Raw genomic sequence first — 21895 nt, 5'->3', positions numbered from 1 at the left:
CCTGCTCTCATAAGTGTGTGGCTTGTTTCAAGTGTCCTCATGCATGACTCTACACAGACATGCACTCACACATAAGCATATGCACAGCCACATATGTTTATGTAAGTACCTACGTCCATATGTGTATATGCATTTAAATACATATTACATACATATAATCAAGTCTTTGCTATTTACATGTAATAGCATGCTATTTATATGTCTTTAGCTATTTACATGTAATCTCAGGAGTGAGGTTGCTTGGTCATAAATATATGAATACTCAGTCTAGGTTGCTTGCTAGAATATCTCTGCATGAAGATTCTTGTTTTTCATGTCTTACCTAACATACTTGGTATTCCAGTGTTCTAATACCTAATGGTGATGAATTGTTATTTTGTTGTGTTTTTTAGTATATGTATATGTACGTATATACACATACTTACTTACTTACTTACTTATTTATTTATTTATTTATTTATTTATTTATTTATTTATTTATTTATAACAGGGGAGGAGCAGAGAGAGAGGATGAGAGAGAATCCCAAGCAGGCTCTACACTATTAGTGTAGAGCCTGATGTGGGGCTCGAAATCACAAACCATGAGATCATGACCTGAGCTAAAATCAAGAGTCAGACTCTGCTTAGTCAACTGAGCCACCCAGATGCCCCCTTTAAAATTTTTTTTTTAATGTTTATTTTTGAGAGAGGGAGAGACAGAGCGTGAGCAGGGGAGAGGCAGAGAGAGAGGGAGACACAGAATCTGAAACAGGCTCCAAGCTCCGACCTGTCAGCACAGAGCCTGATGCAGGGCTCGAATCCATGAACCACAGGTATGACCTGAGCCAAAGTCGGATGCTTAACTGACTGAGCCACCCCAATACACGCCCCCCTTGTCTTTTTCTTCTTCTTCTTCTTCTTCTTTTTTTTTTTTTTTTTCTTCATTTCTTGATTACTACTGAGTTGGAACATTTTTTCATATACTTGAAAGGCAGTGTGTGAATTCTGTGAATTAGGAATTCACATTTTTTCCCATTTTTTTCTTTTAAGATTTTATTTGTTTATTATTTATATATCTATTTGAGAGAGAGAGAGCTTGTGAGCGGGGGAGAGGGGCACAGGGAGAGAGAATTTTAAGCAGGCTCCACGTTCAGCATGGAGCCTGATGTGGGGCTCTATCTCACGACCCTGGGATCATGACCTGAGCCTAAATCAAGAGTCAGACCCTCAGCAGGCTGAGTCACCCAGGTGCCCCTAAAGATTTAATTTTTTAATTGAAAAAAAAATTTTTAAGGTTTATTTAGTTTTGAGAGATACAGGCAGAGTGGGAGCAGGGGAGGGGCAGAGAGAGAGGGAGACACAGAATCCGAACCAGGCTCCAGCCTCTGTGTGAGCTGTCAGCACAGAGCCCCATGTGGGGCTTGAACCCGCAGACCACAAGATCATGACCTGAGCTGAAACCAAGAGCTGGACACTTAACTGACTAAGCCACCCAAGTGCCCCTAAAGATTTTATTTTTAGTACTCTCCACACTCAGCATGGGGCTCAAACTCACAACCCCAAGATGAAGAGTGACAAGCTCCACCGACTTAGCCAGCCAGACACCCTTCCTGTTGGATTTTCTGTCTTGATTATAAGAGTTACTTGTGTTATGTGGTGTGGGAGGCGTGAACAGTCCCAGCAGATCTTTAAGCCATGTTATTTTTCCCTCTTTTTGTGATGCCACTGTGTCAGGAGTCCATAAAGAGTTTGGGGGATCTATAAACATTTTTGGGGCATCTGTGTAACGTTTTTGAGGTTGTATAAAATTTTAGGTATCTGTAATGTCTGGCCTGGCTGCCAGTTCACATCTGTGCTATGCCCGTATTGTGTTTAGGGCTTTGAGCTCGTACTCCTTGATTGCTATAGATTGGCAGAGAGGAGGGTTTCTGAATGGGTTGTTTACAGTTTTGCCCAAAACCCACTCTGAATATGTTCTTGCCCCTCAAAATTGGAAAGAGGTAGTGGTGTTTTGTTATTGTTAGAGTCTTTTCTGTTTCCTGTGATACTGCATCCCTTTCTTGGGAAGACGAATGGTTGGTCAGTCCTCATCTTCCTTTACCTGTTTCTAGTAGGAATTCCTTGAAGTTTTTAGTTTGGGTAGACCACTCTTGTCAAGTTTCTATCACTGATACAGATTGTTCCATCATCTCTTTTCATATATTCTGCTATTTATTGAATGTTGCATACCGGGAATTGTACTGAGTACTTCATAGATATTTTGTTAATCAGTACAGTGATTGTGTGATGTAACTGTCATTCCAGTTATACAAATGAGAAAACAAGATTACGTTTAACACTTGACTCAAAGTTAGAAAGTTGTAGGTCCGAATTTGGCTCAGGTCATGATCTCACAGTTTGTGAGTTCTATCCCCACATTGGGTTCTCTGCTGTCAGTGCAGAGCCACTTCAGATCCTCTGTTCCCCACTTTGTCTGTACTTCTCCCGCTTACTCTCTTTAACTCAAAAATAAACATTAAAAAAAAAAAGTTAGCTCTGGTAAAAAGAATGGAAACTTTCTTAATTCACACGTTACTCAGAAGCCATTCCTTAAATACTTCTGTTTAAACTCATCTGATGGTAATTTTTAGGTACTACATACAACTTTTGGTATTGGAGGAACACACGATAGGACATGCATTGTAGTCCTGCTCTCTCTCTCCCTTTTTTAAATAATGAATGCTAGAGCTCTCTGTGAAATAAACATACTGTAATTTCTTCCAGTTTACAGCTTAAAATCCATGATTCATTTTTCTCATAGCTAATATCTAATCCGTAGCAAACCAAAGATCTGCCTTCAGATTATATCAGAATTTGATCACTTCTCATCAGCTTCACTGCTACTACCGTCATTTAATCCAGTGTCATTTCTCAGCTAAATTATTATAAGAGCTTTTAGTTTTACAATTGCTTTCCTTTCAATGTATAAGGTAGAGTGATCTGGTTTATCACTTTGTCACATTGGGCCATTCTGTTCTAAATTGTCCAGTAAATTCTTGTTTTATTCACTGTAAAATCCAAAGTCCTTAACATGTTTCAAGAGAGGTTTTTTTTTTTTTTTTTAATGTGTATTTACTTCTGAGAGAGAGAGACATACACAGGCAGAGTGCGAGCTGGGGAAGGGCAGAGAGAGAGAGGGAGACACAGAATCTGAAGTGGGCTCCAGGCTCTTAGCTGTCAGCACAGAGCCTGATGTGGGGCTCAAACCCATGAACTGTGAGATCATGACCTGAGCCAAAGTCGGATGCTTAACTGACTAAGCCACCCAGGTGCCCCCCCTTTTAATTTAATTTAATTTAATTTAATTTAATTTAATTTAATTTAATTTAATTTAATTTATTGTTTTTTTTTATGTGGCCCCTTATTATTTCTCTGGCCTGATCTTTAGTATTTTCCCACTTGGTTATTCTACTCTACACTGACCACCTTGCTAGTCTGAACATATCAGGTATACTCCTGCCTCAGGGCATTTGTACTTGCTCTTATTTTTTGGTTGCTGTTTTTCCAGATTTCTGTGTAGATTGTTTCCCTCTTACTTTGAAATAGTTACTCAAATGTCAGCTTCTCATTGAGGCTTCTCTTGCTATTCTGTCTAACCCAATCTAACATTTCCTATCCTCCTCCCCTGCTTAATTTTTTCCTTATCTTTGTCTCTATCTAACCTTATCATATAAGGTCTACCTTATTTATCTTGTTTATTGTCTGTCTTTTCCACTAGATTATAGAACCATGAAGGGATTTTTGTTTATTCACTTCTTTGCCCTTGGTATCCAGAACAGTGTCTGGTATGTAGTCAGTACCTAATATGTAATTTGTTGAATGTATGAATGTTTAAAAATTTTGGAATTTCTGAGAAAGTATTGATAGGTATTTACAGTTGATTCTTCTACGTGCTGGGGCCAACTTTAAAATGTTCATTGGTGGCACTGATGGAAGTCTGGACTAAGGTCAGTCTCTTAAGACATTCTGCATCTTGGGGCGCCTGGGTGGCGCAGTCGGTTAAGCGTCCGACTTCAGCCAGGTCACGATCTCGCGGTCCGTGAGTTCGAGCCCTGCATCAGGCTCTGGGCTGATGGCTCGGAGCCTGGAGCCTGTTTCCGATTCTGTGTCTCCCTCTCTCTCTGCCCCTCCCCCGTTCATGCTCTGTCTCTCTCTGTCCCAAAAATAAATAAAAAACATTGAAAAAAAAAAAAAGACATTCTGCATCTTGCTTCTAAGCCTGAGTTAATGCAGCATAACAGATATGATGGTATTATTAATTATATTTATAAACATACTTACTTTGGGAACAGAAAGTTCTTTTTCCCCAAATCTTTTGTTGTTGTTGTTGTTGTTTATTTATTTTGAGAGGGAGCACATGCATGAGTGGGGAGGGGAAGAGAGAGAGAGAGAGAGGGAGAGGGAAAGAAATCCCAAGCAGGCTTCATGCTGTCAGTTCAGTGCCTGATGACGCATGGCTCAATCTCATGAATCCTGAGATCATGATTTGAGCTGAAATCATGAGTTAGATGCTTAATCGACTGAGCTACCCAGGTGCTCCATTTTTCCCCAAATTTTAAACATGATTTATTAGAAGAGCTGTTTAAAAAGTTGGTATGCGGAGTTGGACTCTTGTTTTCGGCTCAAGTTACCATCTCATGGTTCTTGGGATGGAGACCTGTGTCAGGCTCTATGCTGACAGCACACAGAGCCTGCCTGGGATTTTTTGTCTAACTCTCTCTCTGCCCCTTCTCCCACTTGTGTGCACTTGCTCACTCTCTTTCTCAAGATAAGTAAATGACATTAAAAAAAAATTCTGCTCTATGAAACCCACTGTTAAGAAATGGAAGTATTAGCCACAGATTGGGAAAATATATTTGTAAAAGACATGTCTCATAAAGAACTTTTATTTAAAATATACAAAGAACTCTTAAAAATAATAAGATTTAAAAAATGGACCAAAGACCTCAACAGACACCTCACCAAAAAAGACACGTAGTATGGAAACCAATTTGACAATGAATTCCATATTAAAAAAAAAAAAAATACATAGATGGCAAATAAGCATATGAAAAGATGCTCTACATCATATGTCATCAGGGAAATGCAAATCAAAACCACAAGGTGTCACTATATACCTATTAGAATGGCTAAAACTTAGAGGACTGACAACACCAAATGCGAGGAGGTTATAGAGCAACAGGAACTCTTATTCTTTGCTGGTAGGAATGAAAAAATGGTGTAGCCACTTTGGAAGACAGTTGGGTGATTTCTTATAAAACTAAACATATTCTTGCCGTATAATTTAACTAGGCACTCATTGATATTTACCCAAAGGAGTTAAAAGCTTAGGTAGACACAAAAACCTGCACTTGAATGTTTATAACAGCTATATTTATAGATGCCAAATCTTGGATGCAACCAAGATGTCCTTCAGTAGATGAATGGATAAGTAAACTGTGGTACGTCCAGACAGTGGAATATTATTCAGCGTTAAAAAGAAATGAGCTATCAAACCTTGAAAAGACGTGGAGAAATCCGAAAGCCATATTACAAAGCAGAAGAAGCCAATCTGAAAACGCTACAATACTGTATGATCCCAAATATGATATTCTGGAACAGACAAAACTGTGGAGGCAAGATAAAGACCAGTGATTGTGGATGTGGAGAGAGAGATGAATAGGCAGAGCAAAGAGGATTTTTAGGAGAGTGAGAAATAATCTGTATTATAATGATGAATATATGTCATTATACTTGTGTTCAAACCCATAGAATGTACAGCATGAAGAGTGAACCATAAGGTAAACTGTGGACTTTGTTGATTTTGATGTGTCAGTTTAAATTCATCCCTGGGGCTGGTGGCGGGGGGTGGGGGGAGTGTACCATTCTGGTGAGTGATGTTGATAATGGCAAAGGCTGTGCATGTGTTTGGGCCAGAGAATATATGGCAAATCTCTGTACCTACCTGTTAATTTTGTTACAAACCTAAAACTGCTAAAAAAAAAAAAATAAAGTCTTTAAAAAAAGGGGAGGGCATAAACGTACCTTCCACTCTGGGTTTTGAGCCTTAAGACATCTGCCTCAGCCGCCAGTGACCAACTGTACTTGTGAAGTAAAATCTGTCCTTTCCACATCTGCTCTTCAAAACCCTTCATCCACAACTGGGATCAGCCTACACAGTGCATCCACACGCTCTTGGGAGGAACCCCCAACCCTGTTTTCTTAACTCCATCAAACAGGAGCAAGATGGACTTGGTTTCAAAAGAGAAATGACCAAATCCCCGCATTTAGGAGAGCTCTTTTTTCTCATTCCAGCAGAGAGGGGCTGACAAAACCAGTGCCGTTTAAGCCAACACACTGTATGTGGTGAAACTCTGAGCATGTGCAATGTTCTGATTTTATAACTTTTTTTTTATATGGTTTCACATTCTAAGATAGTAGTTATGCCCAGGAAATTTTTCTTGAAGAAGTGGGTGAATTTTCATTTTATAATTTAAATGTCATGTATTGTCAGTAGGGATCTGATTTGTATGCCAGTAACAGAAAACTTGATAGATACTGCCTTAAACAAGTGAGAATTTACTTTTCTTACGTAATGTGAAGTCCAGAGATAGGCAATCCATAGATGATGAGATTGCTCAAGGATGTCATCAAGGAACAGTATCCTATTTTTCTAGCTTACCATTTTTTGTCTTCTTGGTCAGAAGATGGCTGTTGTATCTCTAGAGACGTTATCAGAGGTTTCGGAAGGAAAAGGAGGCAAGGATAAAGGGACATCTCATTTTACAAGACTTCGTCTTTTTCTGGTCGATAGTGGCCTCTCAGATTGATAACTACCTTTTGTTAGCCAGAACTCTGTGGTTATGTTGGTACGACTTGGTATTTAACTTGCAGTATCTGGAATTAATATAGAATAGTGGAGTGGTTAAGAGCATGGAGCTAAGTTTGAAAATTGTTACTTCCTGACTGTATGACGTCAACATCTTTGTGCCTCGATTTCCTCATTAAATAGGTCTAGTAATATGTACCTACCAACACTTTTGTTGAAAAAGTTACGAGTTAATATTATTTTAATGGATACCATTTGTACTTTGTAAGTATTAGTTATAATTACCATCTTCCTCATCTAGAAGAGTTATTGATAATGGAATTGTAAGTTTGCCACTCAGGAAACTAGTGGTTTTTTTTTTTTTTTTGAAATAGGAAGTAAAACAGCATTTGAGTTAGGTGCTTTTGAGTATAGGGATGATTGTGAATGGTAGTAGAACTCCTAAGGACTCTTGTGACTGCATTGCATTATTAAAAATTAAAAAGTATTGGGGCCATTTTAATTTACTCATTTAATTGAACTTAGATCTTGGTGACTTAGACCTATCTTGAACAAATTTTCATTTTACCACCAATCCCTTAAAGTACCTTCAACTCAACAGAAATTCTGTTTCATTGATAGAATGTTTGAAGTCTTAGCTATATATTGAAATATGATTTTGTTGGTATTGTTACTAGCCTTGTCAATTTGTAATCACTCTGCTGGAAAAAATGTGTCAATTATTTTCCTATTTTCTTTTTAGCCCTATCTGCTTTGATATGATTGAGGAAGCATACATGACGAAATGTGGCCACAGCTTTTGGTAAGATGATTTCATTTAGCAAAATTGTCTTGATTTTTAACTTGTGTGTAAATGTAGCCAGCAAGAAGTTATGTTTTTAAAATAATTTTGGTTATTTTGTAATTTCTTTGATTGATATATTTTTACAGGTTCAACAGCTCAAGTCAGTAAGCATATGGTTGGTGCATAATTTTTGTGAAATTTACTATTCGTAAATTTCACTATTTGTAATTGTGAAATTACTATTTCACAATTTTACTATTTACAAATTTACTATTTGTAATTGTGAAATTTACTATTGCCCTTATAGATGGATTTTAAAACTTTTGGGTTGATTGCTACAGAGCTTTGATTACCGTTTTAGAAAATTGGGGTTGTTGGATAATTAGGTTGAACCATGAAGCACCTTTAACTGATTTTGGGGATAGGTGTGAGGGCCGGGAAAGGAGGTTAGAAAGTCATTCGAAAAGGATCTAGGGGATTAAAAAGATCTGTGTTTTCTATTTTAACATTTTACTCAGTGTTATCTTTAGTTGCTTTGTCTTGTATATATGTCACATTCATCTGTATATTGAAAAAAGTTTTAGTGGGGGTAAAAATACACATAACATAAATTTTACCATCTCAACCATTTTTAAGTTGAGTACTGTTAAGTTTGTTCACATTGTTGTGCAGTTAATCTCCAGAACTTTGTTATTTTGCAAAGCTGAAACTATACCCTTACTTGAAGGGTTTCTCCCCTTCCCCTACCTAGCCTCTGTCAGTCACCATTTTACTTTGTTTCTGTGAATTTGACTATTCTAGATACTTCATGTAAGTGGCATCAAATAGTATTTGTATTTTTGTGACTTGCTTATTTCACCTAGCATCATGTCCTCAAGTTTCATCCTTGTAGTATATGTCAGTTTCCTCCCTTTTTAAGGCTGAATAGTATTCCATTGTGTGTATAGATTATATTTTATTCGTTTATTCATCTGTTTGTTAATGAACACTTGATTGCCTTCACCCTCTAATTCTTGTTAAGAGTGGTGCTTTGAACATTGGTATATAAATATCTCCTTGAGATCCTGGTTTCAGTTCTTTTGGGTATATACCCAGAAGCAGAATTACTGTATCATTGGGTAGTTCTGTGTTTAATTTTTTGAGGAACCTCCATACTGTTTTCCATAGCTGCTATACCATTTTATATTTCCCCTAGCAGTACACAACAGTTCCAATTTTTCAACGTTCTAGCCAACACTTGTCATTTCTGTTTTTTTTTTTTCTTTAACAGTAGCTATCCTAATGGGTGTGTAATCTGTGTATGTTTAATTCCTTTTACTTATTTTTTCGTGTAAAAAAATTTTTTTTAATGTTTGTTTATTTTTTGGGGGGGAGGGGCAGAGAGAGAGAGGGAGACACAGAATCTGAAGCAGGCTACAGGCTTTGAGCTGTCAGCACAGAGCCCGATGTGGGGCTTGAACTCAAGATCCATGAGATCATGACCTGAGCTAAAGGTCTAACTGAATGAGCCACCCAGGCACCCCTTTTATGTGCTTTTTTGATTGGAGATGGTGTATTCTATTTCTAGTCAATCATCTCCATAAATTTACGCTGTTGATATAATATTTTTGGCTTAGTATTTCTGTTGTGTTGTAATAGTCCCTATATTCTAATTCATGTTGAAGTTAGACTCCTGATTTTATTCTGAAATAGAGTACAGTATCTGGTAGATTGATATTCATTAGTCAGGGTGTCATTTTGTAAGTACTTTAGGTTGATTGGGAGCATGATGCATCACTGATAGGTGAATCCAGTCTGCCAGTCATTTAAAAAGAAGATTAGAATAAAAATAGCTTTCTTGGCTTAGACGGTTTTTTATTAAAATACAAGTTACTGGGGCGCCTGGGTGGCGCAGTCGGTTAAGCGTCCGACTTCAGCCAGGTCACGATCTTGCGGTCCGTGAGTTCGAGCCCCACGTCAGGCTCTGGGCTGATGGCTCAGAGCCTGGAGCCTGTTTCCGATTCTGTGTCTCCCTCTCTCTCTGCCCCTCCCCCGTTCATGCTCTGTCTCTCTCTGTCCCAAAAATAAATAAACGTTGAAAAAAAAAAATTAAAAAAATAAATAAATAAAATTCAAGTTACTAAAATAGGCCATATGTACTCTTGGTTAAAAAACAACTTCTATTGTCCAGAAAGATGTACATGAAATGTAAATGTCACCATTTTTCAAGCCTTATTTGTATACCTTCTCGTAAGTTATCACCAGGAAGGAGTGATGGTGTATTCTTTCAGAATTTTTTTTTGCCGGTTTTTAAATAAAGACCATCTTTCCTTAAATAGTTTTGATTTCCTGGTATATCATTGCATTGACATTATTACTGTTCATGAATCACTTTCTGCGCTATATTGCTACTGAAATTCTGGTCACATGTGTCTTGCTTTTAGGTTGATACATGTATGGTCTTAGTCTTTTAAGGCTGATTGTTTAACAGTAGTGTTTTCTTTGGTTCATTAATTGATCCAGCACTGTAGCATTCCATATGAAACCATGTATGTCCCTTCGGGACTTCGGGGTTTCATTTCTGGAAAATTGGATGATTCAGATTAGGCTTTTCTCAACCTTTGGTAGTATTGACATATTGGACTGGATAATTCCTTGTTGTGGCTGATTACCCTGGGTATTGTTGATTGTTTAGCATTATCCTGGCCTCTACCCAGTAGCAGTCCCTTTTCCCACAAGTGTGACAACCAAAAATGTCTCCAGACATTGTCAGATATCATGTAAGGGACAAAATTGCCCTCAGGTGAGAACTACTGATACAGAGCTAAAACACCAGGGTCTTGAAGTTGGTAAACCAGGATTCCGGTTCTGGCTCTAAAACTTACCTTTGTCTGGTGACTCAACCTGTCTCTTCTGCTGCTGCTCTCCTTCTTCCCCCTTCTCTTCCTACTGCTTCACATCCTTTTCTTTCATAGTGTTGAAGGTGTGACGTTTGATCCAAATTATAAAGTGAGGACTTAGGGGTGCCTGGGTGGCTCAGTTGGTTAAGGGTCAGACTTTGGTTCAGGTCATGATCTCAGCGATGAGTTCGAGTCCCGTGTTGGGCTCTGTGCTGACAGCTCAGGGCCTGGATCCTGCCTCAGATTCTTTCTCCTCTCTCTCTACCCCACCCTGCTTGCACACTGTCTCTCTCTATCTCTCTCAAAAATAAATTAACATTGGGGTATATGGGTGGCTCAGTTGGTTAAGCACCCGACTTTTGCTCAGGTCATAAAAAAAATAAAATGAGATGGGGCGCCTGGGTGGCGCAGTCGGTTAAGCGTCTGACTTCAGCCAGGTCACGATCTTGCGGTCCGTGAGTTTGAGCCCCGCGTCAGGCTCTGGGCTGATGGCTCGGAGCCTGGAGCCTGTTTCTGATTCTGTGTCTCCCTCTCTCTCTGCCCCTCCCCCGTTCATGCTCTGTCTCTCTCTGTCCCAAAAATAAAAATAAAAAAAAATAAAAATAAATAAATAAATAAATAAAATGAGGATTTAATTTTTCCTAACTGCCCTCCTCTTTTATATTTCCTGTGATATATCTTTATGTGTGTGTGTGTGTTTAAATTTCTTTTTCTTTTTTTTTTTTTACCATTTTACTTAATTTATTTTTTAAAATTTACATCCAAATTAGCATATAGTGCAACAGTGATTTCAGCTGTAGATTCCTTAATGCTCCTTACCCATTTAGCCCATCCCCCCTCCCACAACCCCTCCAGTAACCCTTTGGTCTCCATATTTAAGGGTCTCTTATGTTTTTGTCCCCCTCCCTGATTTTATATTATTTTTGCTTCCCTTATGTTCATCTGTTTTGTATCTTAAGTCCTCATATGAGTGAAGTCATATGATATTTGTCTTTCTCTGACTAATTTCACTTAGCATAATACCCTCTAGTTCCATCCACGTAGTTGCAAATGGCAAGATTTCATTCTTTTTGATTGCCATGTAATACTCTATTGTATATATATACCACATCTTCTTTATCCATTTACCCACCAATGGACATTTGGGCTCTTTCCATACTTTGGCTATTGTTGATAGTGCTGCTGTAAACATTGGGGTGCATGTGTCCCTTTGAAACAGCGTACCTGTATCCCTTGGATAAATACCTAGTAGTGCAATTCCTGGGTTGTAGGGTAGTTCTGTTTTTAATTTTTTGAGGAACCTCCATACTGTTTTCCAGAGTGGCTGCACCAGCTTGCATTCCCACCAACAATGCAAAAGAAATCCTCTTTCTCCGCATCCTCACCAACATCTGTTGTTGCCTGAGTTGTTAATGTTAGTCATCCTGACGGGTGTGAGGTGGTATCTCATTGTGGTTTTGATTTGTATTTCGCTGATGATGAGTGAAGTTGAGCATTTTTTCATGTGTCATTTGGCTATCTGGATGTCTTCTTTGGAGAAGTATCTATTCATGTCTTTTGCCCATTTCTTCACTGGATTATCTGTTTTTTGGGTGTTGAGTTTGATAAGTTCTCTAGAGATTTTGGATACTAACCCTTTACCCGATATGTCGTTTGCAACTATCTTCTCCCATTCCATCAGTTGCCTTTTAGTTTTGTTGATTGTTTCCGTTGCTGTGCGGAAGGTTTTTATTTTGATGAGGTCCCAATAGTTCATTTTTGCTTTTGTTTCCCTTGCCTCCGGAGATGTGTTGAGTAAGAAGTTGCTGAGGCCGAGGTCAAAGAGGTTTTTGCCTGCTTTCTCCTCGAGGATTTTGATGGCTTCCTGTCTTACGGCCTTCATCCAGTTTGAGTTTATTTTTATGTATGGTGTAAGAAACTGGTCCAGGTTCATTTTCTGCATGTCGCTGTCCAGTTTTTGCTGTGGCATTTTAAAAGGACGTTGCAGAGTCTGCTAAATCGGTACAATAATTCACTAAGTTGTAAAGTGTAATAAATTACTGATTGACTTTATAATTAAATAAACCTGGCCTTTTCATTGAGTCCTATAATCTTCATGGTGTGTCCTTACATCATTGTTGGAAAACCCCACTGATTTCGTAAGTATCTTTTTCCCTTCAAATAAAAATAGCTTTAAGTTTAGATCCTTGTTATAACTCAAGTTCTGTTGTAACCTGATATGAAGGTGTTTTAAAATAACTACCAGAGAACAGGTTTTGGTAGAATAGAGACTATAAGGTTGGCAGGAACTAGGAAACTTGGAGGCCGGCAGTCCTGTTGTCAGGGTTACGAAACTGTAAGGCATTTTGTACTTTTGTTTAACTTTTTTAATTTTTGAATTTTTTTTATTTTTGAGAGAGAGAGAGACAGAGCATGAACGGGGGAGGGGCAGAGAGAGAGGGAGACACAGAATCGGAAACAGGCTCCAGGCTCCGAGCTGTCAGCACAGAGCCTGACGCGGGGCTTGAACTCACGGACCGTGAGATCATGACCTGAGCCGAAGTCGGCCGCTTAACCGACTGAGCCACCCAGGCGCCCCTGTACTTTTGTTTAAAGCAAAAGCTCATTATTTATCCTGTTCTATCATGTAATGCGGTGGAACTTCAATCATTAACAGTAGCCTGTTGGATCAACTCCTTGCTAACTTAACTTTGGCTGGTAATCTGGAGCCAAGCGGTATTGCTATTTCCAGACTTCATCCAAATTATTAACACTAAATCAGATTGGACCATATGAACTGTTTATCCTTTATCCCACTTATAAATGGTAACTCTTTCCTAGTAACAGGATGGAGACACTATTCCCGCTTGACAGTCAGTCTGTTATTAGCTGTTGTCTAACCAAACTTAATTGTATAATGAAAGAAATCTGGCTTCTTTGTGATGTAGAGATAAGGTTTGCTCCTTTTCTTTGGTGCCTCCAGCTTGTCCTCTGCACTTTGCTTCTCAGACCTCACGTCTACCAAGTTCTGATTTACTGTTTTGTTTCATTACAAAGTAATTATAATAGCATTTCTCAGTGTTGTCATCTTTCAGCATATCTGCTTGTCTTTTGGGACTTTTGACTAATCCATCATTTTGCATCTTCTTGTTAGTCTTTTTTTTTTTTCATTTTATTTATTATTTAAAAAAATTTTTTAATGTTTATTTTTGAGAGAGAGAGAGAGCACGTGTGTGCATGTAGGTGGGGGAGGGGCAGAGAGAGAGGGAGACACAGAATCTGGCACAGGCTCCAGGCTCTGAGCTGTCAGCACAGAGCCCTACATGGGGCTCGAATTCATGGACCGTGAGATCATGACCTGAGTTGAAGTTGGGTGCTTAACCGACTGAGCCACCCGGGCGCCTCTCATTTTAGAGAAAGAGAGAGTGGGGGAGGGGGCAGAGGGAGAGAGAGAGGATCTTAAGCAGGTTCCATGCTCAGTGTGGAGCCTGACGTGGGGCTCAATCCCCATGATCTTGGGATCATGACCTAAGCCGGAATCAAAAGAGTCAGACACTCCACTGGCTGAGCCACCCAGGTGCTCCTACTCTTTCTTTATACCTGGTTATTATATATGACGACTGGTACTGATTTGTCCTTGCTGTTTTTATAGTCCCCCCCCTTTTTTTGAGAATTTTCTGATTATTCGTAGAATAACAGAATTAAAAAATTACTCTGATTTTTTTCTGTATGTACTCATCCCTATTTACAGAGAGAAAAAGATATTTATGATAAGGGCTCCATTTATCCTAGTGTCTACAATCACAGAAAAATGAAGAGAAACCAGAAAGTTTTTGTGTGTTAGAGGTAGATGAATAGAGGGTTTGAGAAAACATTTGAAGAGGTCTTTGTATGGTTAAAGTGGCATAGTTTTCTGTACATTAGAGGCTGTTCCCAAATAAAAATTATGCTCCAAAAGTTTAAAAAAACAAGTATATTTATATCTTATAGATAGGTATATACTTAATAAATAGTAATCATACATCTATAGAGAAATGCTCATTTTATTAGACAAAAAAAAATTTAAATATTTATTTTTGAGAGACAGAGAGAGACAGCATGAGCAGGGGAAGGGCAGAGAGAGAGGGAAACCCAGAATCAGAAGCAGGCTCCAGGCTGTGAGCTGTCAGCACAGAGCCCGATGTGGGGCTCAAACCCACAAACCATGAGATCATGACCTGAGCCGAAGTCAGATGTTTCACCGACTGAGCCACTCAGGCGCCCCGAGAAATAACTCATTTTAAAAAAATTACTAAAGTATAGTTGACATTATTATATTAGTTTCATGTATGCAACATAGTGATTCAATAATTCTCTACATTACTCAGTACTCACCACAATAAGTGTAGTTACCAGCTGTCATCATACAATGTTATTATAATGTTAGGACTGTATTCCCTATGCTGTTCTTTTCATCTCCATGACTTATTTTATTACTGGAGGTTTGTACCTTTGAATCCTCTTCACCTATTTTGCCCATCCCTCTCCCTTCTGGCAACTACCAGTTTGTTCTTTGTATTTATAGGAGTCTGTTTCTGTTTGTTTGATTGTTTGTTCTTTGGTTTTGTTTTTTAGATTCCACATATAAGTGCAATCATGTCGTATTTCTCTTTCTTTGATTTAATTCACTTAGTATAAAATCCTCTGGGTCTATCCATGTTGTTGCAAAGGGCAAAACTTCAAAGTACTCATTCTTCATTATCAGAAATACACTTAGTAGAGGACATAGACACCCATCTATGTCAGCACACCCTAGCACGGAATTAGTTAATTATAGTTTATTTTTGCAAGAGAAACAGAATGAGAGAGAGAGATGGAGTACAAGCAGGGAGGACAGAGAGAGGGGGAGACACAGAATCCCAAGAAGTCTCAAGGCTCTAGCTGTCAGCACAGAGCCTGATTCGAGGCTCGAAGCCACCAACTGCAAGATCATGACCTGAGCCGATGTTGGACACTAAACTTACTGAGCCGCGCAGTTGCCCCAGTTTATATTTTAGAGAGTGAGAGCATGAGCGGGGCAGAGGGGCAGAGGGAGAGAGAAAGAGAATACCCTAAGCAAGCTCCACGCTCAGTGGGAAGCTCAGTGTAGGGGTCCATCCTACGATTGGATGTCCACGAGTTGGATGCTTAACCGATTGAGCCACCTAGGTGCCCCCTGAATAATCATCATCATCATCATCATCATCATCATCATAATTATTATTTTAAATGTTTTTGAGAGAGAGAGTAGGGGAGGGGCAGAGAGAGAGGGGGATAGAGGATCTGAAATGGGCTCGGCACTGACAGCAGAGAGCCCGATGTGGTGCTTGAACTTACAAACTGTGAGATTCTGACCTGAGCCGAAGTCAGATGCTTAAGTGACTGAGCCACCCATGCGCTCCCTGAATTCTTATTTTTAACAGTTACAGTGTGAGTAGCTTTTGAAAACTTCTCAGGTAGACCCAGGTATATATCCTTCTATCCTCCCTATTTTGATCACTAGTCTAGATACTTATGCTTCTTTTGGATTCCAAAATACTGCATCTGTGCTGGTGATGGCGAAGTAGAGTTAGTTTTTTTCATGCATTCAGTATTTATTTAGTTCCAACTCTAAGAGGATATTGTGCTAGACATTGAAGGGACAGATGAATTAAAACAAAATTTTGCTTTTAATGAATGAATAGTACAAACACACACACACACACACACACACACACACACACATATACACACACACACAGATAAGTACAAAATAAGATGGTTACTGTTTCTCAGAGTAGGGCAGATCCACCTGGGGTGGTAGTGAGGCAGTATATGCTATATGGTAAACTTGATTCATTTTGTTGTCGTGTCAGCTTATACTGTGGTATGTAATTTGATGCATTTTCGTTTTATAGCATAGATGGATATTTTCAGTGCAGTGTGGAAAAGTCGGTTGAACTTTTGCTTCTGAGGTCAGTTCCTTCTGGCTGTGTCCTAGTCTGGTTTTTCTTCTAGGAGTGTGGTAGTAAACCTACTAACAAGGGACAGGATTAGGATGCTGAAGAGAGGAGAGGAGGACATTCTGTTGGATTCTGGGATAATTTCAGGAATATTGACAACCTCTTTCACTGGGTTAACAACTCAGCTTGTTCTACTTGTCATATTTGCTCATTTCTATCATTTGGTAAAACCCAGAATGGACTTCTGCTTATCTGTCAACCCCTTATCTCATCTTTAATACCTTCCCAGATACTCTACTTCATGACTTGGTTTTTTTCAACTTGCAGATTTTTTTAAGAGTTAAATCTTGCCATGTGGGAATATTTTCTGGTAATATTAACTCATTTCTGTTTTCCCTAAGCAGACTATAAATGTTTTCATGTTGTGAACATGGAATCTTAATATATTGTAATTGCATATTTGCTTTATGCTTCTAAACATTTAGTATATTATTTCTTTCATTGAAATTTCCATGTAGGAAACTTTCTGGCAGATATGCAGCCTATCTTGTGCTAATACAGTAATCCTAGCCTTGTCATAGTTGCAAGAGGTGATATTATTTCTGGAATACTGTGCATATTATTTAATATGTATTTGAGTGCCTCTTATGTGCCAGCCGTTTACTCTGATCTTTAGGTCCTTGTGTTGGGCCTAAGACCACTGCTACATTAATTCCCTAGGATGTCTTCTTTTTACTTATCTTGGAAGTAATAAATGGGAGATGAGAAAGTAGTTGATAATAAGAACAGAGAAACCTAATGGATGTAGGTTTCTGTTTTGATAAAGTAGAGTGAAGTAAGATATAAAAATTAAAAATTTATAGTAATGTGAATACAGAATAAAAGAGGTGCTATCTTTTTAGGAATCATCTTTCTAATCACCCTTAGAATTTCTTACAAATAATTTTTTTCTGATGGTTAGAAGCAGTACTGTTTTACTATAGACACTTGTAAACATCTACAAAGAAAAAATTTCCTATAATTATATGATCCAGAGGCATATATTATTAACATAATGATGAATGTCTTTTTTGGTTTATTTTAAATGTACACATATTCGGTTTTTAAAAATAGAAATGAGATTGTACTGTATGCACTATGTTAGAGATTTTTAGTCAGTAGAAACTGATATGGTAACTTCTGTTAAAAATTTTTTTTTCATATTTATTTATTTTTGAGAATCAGAGAGAGAGAGAGAGCACAAGTGGAGGAAGGGCAGAGAGAGAAGGAGACACAGAATCTGAAGCAGCTCCAGGCTCTGAGCTGTCAGCACAGAGCCCGATGTGGGGCTCAAACTCATAAACTGTGAGATCATGACCTGAGCCGAAGTTGGACACTTAACCAACTGAGCCACCGAGGCGCCCCTAGTGAATTTTTTTTCACGTCATTTGATATTTCTCTGTGGTTTAGTAGAGCAGTATTTAAAAAGTGTATTATAATAAGACAATTGTAAAAAGTCAAACATTACAGAAATGCATAATGTAAGGAAGGAAAAATTTCTTGTAATCTTATTTCTCTAGGTATAAATATTAATAGTTATTAGATTATTTTTCATGGCATATTATGTATTGCAATATGTTTTTTTTCATATGTATTGCATTGGATTGATGTTTACAAAACTAGTCAATTTAGTCCTAGTGTTTTGGTTGCTTCTAGTTTATTGCTATTTACAGATAATCTTAGACACTTTTCTGTGTATATACCTCTGCTCACTTCCTTAGGATAAACTCCTAGAAATAAAATCATTACATCAAAGGAAATGTGCAAGGTTTTCCATACTACTTGGCTTCTGGAAATGTGATACTTAGATTTCCTTCATCAGTACACGAGGTTGTTTAACAATTCTTTTTTTTTTTTTTTTTAATGTTTATTTGTTATTGAGAGAGAGACAGAGCGCAAGCAGGGGAGGGGCAGAGAGAGAGAGAGGCAGACACAGAATCTGAAGCAGGCTTCAGGCTCTGAGCTGTTGGCACAGGTCAGAGAACCCAACGTGGGGCTTGAACTCACAAACCGTGAGATCATGACCTGAACCAAAGTCGGACACTCAACCGACTGAGCCACCCAGGTGCCTCAAGGTTGTTTATATTTACATGTGCTCCTTAACTTTGACTATATTTTCTTTATTTTTCCATTCTGTTTGGTAAAAACTAATATATAATTTAAAATCAATTTTTTTATTCTACTGAAGGTGGTGATTTTCTCATGCTTATTCACTACTTATTGACTAATGTTTCTTACTGATTTTTATGTTTTTCTCTTATTTTCTTTTTTTATTTGAATGTGCTCTTTTTGTATTAAGGTTATCAGCACTCCAAGAACATGAATGGTTTATTTGCTTAACTAAATCATAGGCATTTGCTTTTCTTGGTATTGTTTGTTATATAACATTTAAATTGCGTAAACTTGAAAGTTAGTACATTTTTAAACATTCTATATCCAGTAGACTTGTTATTCAAGTTCATTTTTAAACAACTTTTGTGTACTATTATCTAATAAATGCCCTATATGTCTTTATTATGAAAAAATATAAGCTGAAATAAATTTGGTAACATTACTTGTTTTAAATGAGAAATAGAAGACTAATAGGCATTATTCTGTGACCAGTTTTATTAATTCTTCACTGATTTAATGAAACCTATTTTATTTTTTTTCTGCTAATAGCTACAAGTGTATTCATCAGAGTTTGGAGGATAATAATAGATGTCCCAAGTGTAACTATGTTGTGGATAATATTGACCATCTGTATCCTAATTTCTTGGGTGAGTCTCTGGAATGATTCTTTACTTGTAAAAACATTTTAGCCCCAAAGTGTTGTTGGCACTAATTTGTTAGAAAACTGTTTAGAGGTAAAGTGAGTCTCTCTCCTGTCACCTGGGTGCTTTCCTCAGCCTTCCTTGGGTTCTGGTGTATTTTCCATACCGTGTGTTGTCAGTTCTATATTTTAGTATTTTTAATTGTCATAAAAAAAGAAAAATTGACAAAACTCTTGTTTCTTACATAGATGGCTGGACAGAATGTAAGGCTAAAGGGGAATGCCAGAGGTCCAGAAAAACTGTATCTTTATACAGTGTTGTGCATTCCTGCTGTTTGTGATTCTGGGGCAGAAGTGAGAGTCTGGGGAGGAAAGAACTTGCAGAAGGAACTTAGGAAAAGAAGAAATACTGAGCGGTAGGATACTCTGCAGGACTGTACTTTATTTTATGGGCTAGGTTAGGCAGAAGGGAAGTGAAAGTCCTACAAAGCAGAATCCTTTGTCCCTGAACCTGGAAACATGGATTGAGGCTGCTATGTGGGTTTCTAGAATCACTTTTCTATCAGTTGTTACAACTTTGGAACACTTCTTTTGGAATGGTTAAATACAGAAAGAAATATAATGTTCTGACAATTTTGGCATTTACTAGGATTTTCAGGCAATATTCTTTAATGAGTCCAAAAGTTACGTGAATTTCTAAATAGAGCACTGTATACTAGTATGGAAGGAATTTTAAAATATAGTACTGTGTTACTTAGAAAGTGATTTCATGTATTAAGTATATTCTCACATGTATCCAGTGAATAGTGAAGTCACAATTACTGATTTTCTAAGCTAGAAATTATCTTGGTGATGATTAGGTTTTAACCTTCTCTTTTTATGGATAAATTTTGGTTTTGGATAATAGGAATATTTGTTTTGTTTTACTTTAGAGAGAGAGAGAGAGAGAAGAGAGTGTGTGCATATGGGGGAGAGGAGCAGAAGGAGAGAGAGAATCTTTTTTTCTAAATTTTTATTTTGAGAGACAGAATCGGGGGAGAGGGGCAGAGAGAGGGAGAGAGAGAATTCCAAGCAGGCTCTGTGCTTTCAGTGCTAAGCCCAAAGCAGGGCTCGATCCCAAGAACCGTGAGATCATGACCTGAGAGCCCAAAATCGAGTGTCAAAGCTTTACCAGCTGAGCCACTCAGGTGCCCAGTGAGAGACAGGGAGAGAGAGAAGGAGAGGGAGGGAGAGAATGTTAAGCAGGCTCCGCGCTCAGCATGGGGTCTGACTTGGGCCTTGATCCCACAACCCTGGGATCATGACCTGAGCTGAAATCAGGAGTTGGACGCTTAACTGACTAGGCCACCCAGGCACCTCTTGCCCCTTTTTTATTGATAGGTTACAACCCTTTATTTTTTTTTTTTATTAAGGTTTTTAAAAAATGTTTGTTTATTTTTGAGAGAGAGAGTGAGAGCAGGGGAGGGGCAGAGAGAGAGGGAGATAGAAACTGAAGTAGGTTCTAGGCTTTGAGCTGTCAGCACAGAGCCTGACATGGGGCTTGAACCCATGAACATTGAGATAATGACCTGAGCCGAAGTTGGATATTTAACCGACTGAGCCACCCTGGCGCCCCAGGACCCTTCATTTTTATTACTGTGCATTTACTTCATGGGTGAAGAGTTGTGGTAGACATTTTCTATAGCAGTGGTTTTTAAAATTTTTTGTCTGGGTGATCTGTATGAAAATTCTGAAAAATGATGTTCTTCCTTGTACATTGATCCCACGTTTAAAATTCGCATTCTTGGGGTACCTGGGTGGCTCATTCGGTTAAGCGTCCAACTTTGACTCAGGTCATGATCTCGTGGTTAGTGAGTTTGAGCCCATGTCAGGCTCTGTACTGACAGCTCAGAGCCTGGAGCCTGCTTCACATTCTGTGTCTGCCTCTCTCTCTGCCCCTCTTCCGCTCACACTGTCTCTCAAAAATAAACATTAAAAAAAAAAATAGAATCCTCAGTTTTTTTTTAATATGCTTAAGTGGTTGTAAAGGATGTCACTTTAGGAGTATTGTAAATATGGTTATTTAAAAGTAAAACTTTTATCTCTTTATTTCTTAAAGTTTAATTTGAGAGAGAGAGAGAGAGAGAGAGAGACAGAGCACCCCAGTGGGGGAGGGGCAGAGAGAGTGGGAAATGGAATCATAGGCAGGCTCTGCGCTGTCACTGCAGAGCCTGATGCAGGGCTCAAAGTCGTGAACTGGGAGATCATGACCTGAGCTGAAGACAAGAGTCGGACGCTTAACTGACTGAGCCACTCAGGCACCCCAGGATCATCATAGTTTTAAAAAAAATTAATATATAATGGACATATAACATGATGTAAGTTTAAGATTTTTTCTTTTTAAAATGTAAGTATTGGGAAACTTTGCTTACATAAATAAGTTGATGGGGAGTGAAGGAATTTTGATAACAGTAATGTCACTCAGTTTTTTGACTTTGTTCTGAATTAAGAAATTAAGAAAGAAAGCATTTTGATTTATCCTCAAAAAGAAACTTAATGCTCTATTAGTTAACAAGTCCTTTCTTCAATTTTAATGAAAGCAAAGAATTGGAAGCCAAACACTCAAGAAGGATTTGGCCTTCTGGTCATTATCATTATACGCTTTTTTGTCAAGACAGGTACCTTGATTTTGCCTTT

The 21895-nt window shown here is 38.2% G+C and overlaps 1 protein-coding gene and 1 long non-coding RNA gene across 7 annotated transcripts in view; one reads left to right on the top strand and one right to left on the bottom strand.

Moving 5' to 3' along the window:
* COP1 (COP1 E3 ubiquitin ligase) overlaps positions 1-21895 on the top strand; it is a 259243-nt gene that overhangs the window by 23480 nt on the left and 213868 nt on the right. For all 6 annotated transcript variants that reach the window (XM_045048918.1, XM_045048920.1, XM_045048921.1 and 3 more), the window contains exons 2-3: positions 7569-7628; positions 19129-19226. In XM_045048918.1, the coding sequence (XP_044904853.1) occupies positions 7569-7628; positions 19129-19226 (158 nt within the window). The remainder of the gene's footprint in view (positions 1-7568; positions 7629-19128; positions 19227-21895) is intronic.
* LOC109495588 overlaps positions 6557-21895 on the bottom strand; it is a 62747-nt gene continuing 47408 nt past the window's right edge. The window contains exon 4 of the long non-coding RNA XR_002151074.3: positions 6557-6894. This is a non-coding gene — a long non-coding RNA (uncharacterized LOC109495588). The remainder of the gene's footprint in view (positions 6895-21895) is intronic.

The sequence above is a fragment of the Felis catus genome, chromosome F1 (assembly GCF_018350175.1).
Source record: "Felis catus isolate Fca126 chromosome F1, F.catus_Fca126_mat1.0, whole genome shotgun sequence".
In the NCBI taxonomy this organism is placed as follows: domain Eukaryota; kingdom Metazoa; phylum Chordata; class Mammalia; order Carnivora; family Felidae; genus Felis; species Felis catus.
This window is presented reverse-complemented; position numbering and strand designations above follow the sequence as displayed.